This window comes from Plectropomus leopardus, unplaced genomic scaffold, assembly GCF_008729295.1.
Source record: "Plectropomus leopardus isolate mb unplaced genomic scaffold, YSFRI_Pleo_2.0 unplaced_scaffold11550, whole genome shotgun sequence".
Taxonomy (NCBI): Eukaryota; Metazoa; Chordata; class Actinopteri; order Perciformes; family Serranidae; genus Plectropomus; species Plectropomus leopardus.
Window position 1 is genome coordinate 1 of NW_024612229.1, and position 4086 is coordinate 4086.

Here is a 4086-nt window from a genome sequence, read left to right on the forward strand (position 1 = left end):
CCTGCAAGTGGCCATCTTATCTTTCTGTTCAAGCAAAACATTCTCTTCAGTGGACAGCACGCCCTCGTCGTTTCACATGCGCAAATCTTGAACAGTGCAACAGGTCGAAGTTGGACATGACGCGATCGTATTTCCCACAACAGCTGACATTCGGACGTGCTTTTGTATCTCCTGTCGTGCCAAGACAGCGATTAAAATAAGAGCTTGTTTACAACAACTGACAATGTTAGTGTTTTACTTTTATTAATGTCCATTTTTGTAAAGATAGCTTTTGAATATTTAATTTGTCCTAAATTGACATTTATGAAATGATACTCATGGATCATCACCTTTAAATAATGCTGCTACCTTTTGCACTACTGCCACTTGCACTTTAAACTCGGTTTCTGCTGCTGTGTTGTACATAACACATTACCTCACATGAAAAACATGCCCTTTTTCTTTTTGCACCCACCAACTGCACCATACTGTACACAAGTGAGTATGTCTACATGTCCAAAACATATGTACATATATATTTTAAGGTTTTTCTTTCTCTTTGTTTTTCTGTCTTCTTTTGTCCTTTTACTGTTTGCACTGTGGGCCTGGAGAGAAACGCTATTTAAATTCCTGTATGTCTAACAAACATGTCAGTTAACAATAAAGATGACTTTGACTTTGGATGTTCCTGGTGAATTTTTGTGCAGAATACAGAGAGTTCCCCGCCAGATTAAACTAACAAAACTTAACTGAAGTTGTTTTTCACAAAGAAAACAATAAAAAAGTCCAGAATATCATGAAAAATTAGCTGTTTCTACATCTCCCTTCACTGTAAACAGCAAAATCATTTAACCGCAGGACTCCTGCCAAGACTCAAAACAAATTTAAACACGCCTTGACAAGTCACCAGGTGACCACGCGAGACATTAAACCTTTAGTACCTGGTCCTTGACGGGAGTGACGTAGCCGTTATCCCTCCAGTCCACAGATCGTGGGGCCTCCAGGTAGTTGGGCTCCATGAACAGGGACCCCTTGGTTTTCCTCTGTGCTTTGGCCTTGTAGCCGTTCATGATCTGCCTGAACTCCTCGTGAGTCTGTGGAAAGAAAAAAGGGAGTAAATTACACAATGTGGATTTGACTATTATATAAATGTTTTCACCCAGACACCAACAAGAAGACTTCAGAAGAAAAAGAAAAGCAGCTCTGGTATTTGGCTGTAAAAGAGGTACTTGGGTGTGTTTTTAGCTGCAGATTTATCTAAATATTTTAATTATTTAAATTTTTTGGCCATTATTTAGTATTTTTATTCTTGTCAGTCTCCAGTTCTATTTCTAGCTTGTTCAATCTTTTTATTTCATTTTTTGCCTTCATATAGCTATGTCACACACCAAATGCCATCTGTTTTTTGTTGTGTTTTTTTCCTGTTTTTGTATATTGTTTAGCATATAAAATGGTTTATGACAGAATAAAGCTGATTTACTGCTTCATCTATAGTCTGTTATTGTCTGCTACATCACTTTTCTTGTACTGCTTCCCTTTGAACCCTGAACAAATCTGTGCGATAACAAAAACATGGGAAAACCCCAACGGGCAACTTGGCAATAAATGTTTCACATAGTGCAAACATTTAGTAGATTTAGTGTTTTTTAAAAGTTGGGAAAAAATATCTAGGTAAAATAAAACATATTTACATTATCATAATCTCAAATATATAATTATGTTAAAAATGTTCTTAAGTCTTTTTTAAACTCGTTTTTAGGGTAATTTTCTTGGATTTTTTAAATTTCTTGCACAATTTTGGGTCATTTCTTCTTGCATTGCATGCTTCTGGCGTTTTTGAAAGTAATCAGGTTTGCGCAGGTTTTAAAGGGTTAAACTGAGGGCACACATTGTGGCTTAACTCGTTATCAAATCAGTTTTCCTTTATTTGCTTTCTAGACCTCCCCAGGAAACCCTGCATGTCTTTCCCAGTGAGAAATGAATCTGTGGGTCAAAGCTGCGCTCTCACCATGTCTCCAAAGTGGTTCATGCCCAGGCGGTAAGAGTGTGTGCCCATTGAGTGCTCCAGGTTGTGCAGTTCAATCTTCTTCAGGTTCTTCTCCCATATCATTCTCCTCCAGCCCTCCTCTTTCTGCAACGAAAAAAAAAAGATCAATATTTACACCTTTTTTCACGGTAACTGGCAGACTGGAGCAGCTTACTGCAAAACCTGACAAGCTGTTCTTAAAATAATAAAATTATCTTTGAAACCAATTACCTTTTAGAGGTAAAGTAAATAAAACTATTAACCTTAATTTATGGTTACTTTAGTTATGTTTACATTAAATTTAGCTGTTTTGTGGCAACTTAAAAATGACGTGGATTTATCTTGTTCTTTTAAAATTGTTAGCAACTTGAGTAAACCAAATTATTCTGAATTAACCTGATCATCAAAAGGAGGATTTTGCCAGCGATGAAGAGCTGCAGGTTCTTATTAACATGTTTAAGAAAATATAAATATGACTGACTCGTTTGCAACCTGCAGGCTACAGATATATAACACAGTAAACTTCTTATACAAACCATTTCAATGTATGCAATATCCATTCATTGTGCAAAATAAGAAAAATACTTAAACTTAGGGTTGATTTTTTGTACATGTTCAAAAATATATATCAGTTTGTGATATCTGCAGATATCAGCATGTTGACCAATTCCTATATTTCATTTCAAAGCTGATAATATAATCCCTAATATAAAGTGAGCATTAATTAAGACTATTCATTAGTTATTTTTGCTTACATTTTTCAAGTACAATCAACATGTCAGATGTTACATTGTGTGAGGAAAATAATACATTACCTCATGATATTTCCTACTGTGCCAGCTCTTCCACAGATCCCAGTGCTCGTCCAGCTGTGGGTCCAGACTGGGGGCCGACAGGGCTGCACTGAGGCACGCGGCCATTATAGCTAGAGGCAGCATTGTTGCTTCCTACTGCAAAACAAACAGGTCAGGAGTCAGTTTCCAGAGAAGCCAGTTAATCATGGATGCAGGAAATACACCCCATTACAAAAGACACGATTCCTCCAGGAAAAGCGTTGAGTCATGCAAGTTTACCATCGACATTGATGTTTTTTCACAGTGATACTTGTCATGCACTCTGTGGTACAGCTTGTTCTCGCCATGACTCCGCATTTAAGCTGCAATACACATTCCCGACTGTACACTCCTTTCCCGTAAGCCGGGCCCCAAACATCGAGACTAATTAGGCCAAATGAGCAATAAAAAACGTTTGATCGTGATGATTATGTAATGACTGTGAGCAGGAATAATTTGCCCGTTTGGAGCGGAAACTTCGCCGGATCCCGACAATAAAGCGAGCCTGTTTTTGTTTTCAGGGGGAGTCACGGGATCTGCAGCGGCGGCGCAGAGCCAAGACACTGGCGGCCTGGACATCGAAACTACCACCAGGAAAACGAAAAGAAAACCAAAACTTTTCCCGGTAGCTGTCAGACGGCGGGTTTTTCAACCAAATCCTCCGCCGATGGATGTTAAATTAAACAGTTTGGGATAAACTAGCAATGGCTGCTTTAGGCTCCACTGGAGGTAGACGAAGACAAAGGCAGCCGAATGAAACAAGATGGCAAATGTCGACGGATAACAAGAAAAAAATCACATATTTTCCCCTGAAAATACACTTAAACGAGATATAAGCTCAAATACACATTTTTTAAAACGGGCACTGGGGTGTTGTTTATTCTAGGCTCAAACGACGAGAAAAAAATCCCAAAGAAACACGAATATCCCTCACTATTTTTTCCTTTAAATGCTAAATTACACACCAAGTTTAGGTATTTTTGCATCAGAAAGCGATTAAAACGAATAAATATAAACTTACTGTCTAATTTGGGTTGCAGCAGACAACGAAGAAAGATAGAAAACACAGCTCAGATAGAGGTACACAAAGTTTATAAAGGCCTGACTGGCAGCTGAATAACGTCCCACCGAGCTCTCTGATTGGTCAGCTCCTTGTTTATTACTACTGAGGCCCCGCCCCGGTGTCTGACGTCATCGTTGGATGCACGTGATTCCCTCTCCCTGGAAACCCGGACAGCCTGTTTTTCC

At 38.7% G+C, this 4086-nt stretch overlaps 1 protein-coding gene across 1 annotated transcript; it reads right to left on the reverse strand.

The window, feature by feature from the left end:
• Window positions 1-890: 890 nt before the first annotated feature.
• Window positions 891-3879, reverse strand: LOC121963518 (procathepsin L-like). Its single transcript, XM_042513805.1, has 4 exons — window positions 3860-3879; window positions 2821-2955; window positions 1988-2110; window positions 891-1073 (listed from the first exon to the last, which is right to left on the reverse strand). Exons 2-4 carry the CDS (start codon window positions 2941-2943, stop codon window positions 906-908), a joined length of 414 nt encoding a protein of 137 aa, XP_042369739.1. The 5' UTR covers window positions 2944-2955; window positions 3860-3879; the 3' UTR covers window positions 891-905.
• Window positions 3880-4086: the final 207 nt, after the last annotated feature.

Coding starts and splice junctions, on each gene's coding strand:
- LOC121963518 (XM_042513805.1), bottom strand. CDS start 2,943: ATGCTGCCTCTAGCTATAATGGCCGCGTGCCTCAGTGCAGCCCTGTCG. Junction 2,111..2,820: donor ACAGTAGGAAATATCATGAG/GTAATGTATTAT, acceptor TTTTCGTTGCAG/AAAGAGGAGGGCTGGAGGAG. Junction 1,074..1,987: donor TGAACCACTTTGGAGACATG/GTGAGAGCGCAG, acceptor TTCTTTCCACAG/ACTCACGAGGAGTTCAGGCA.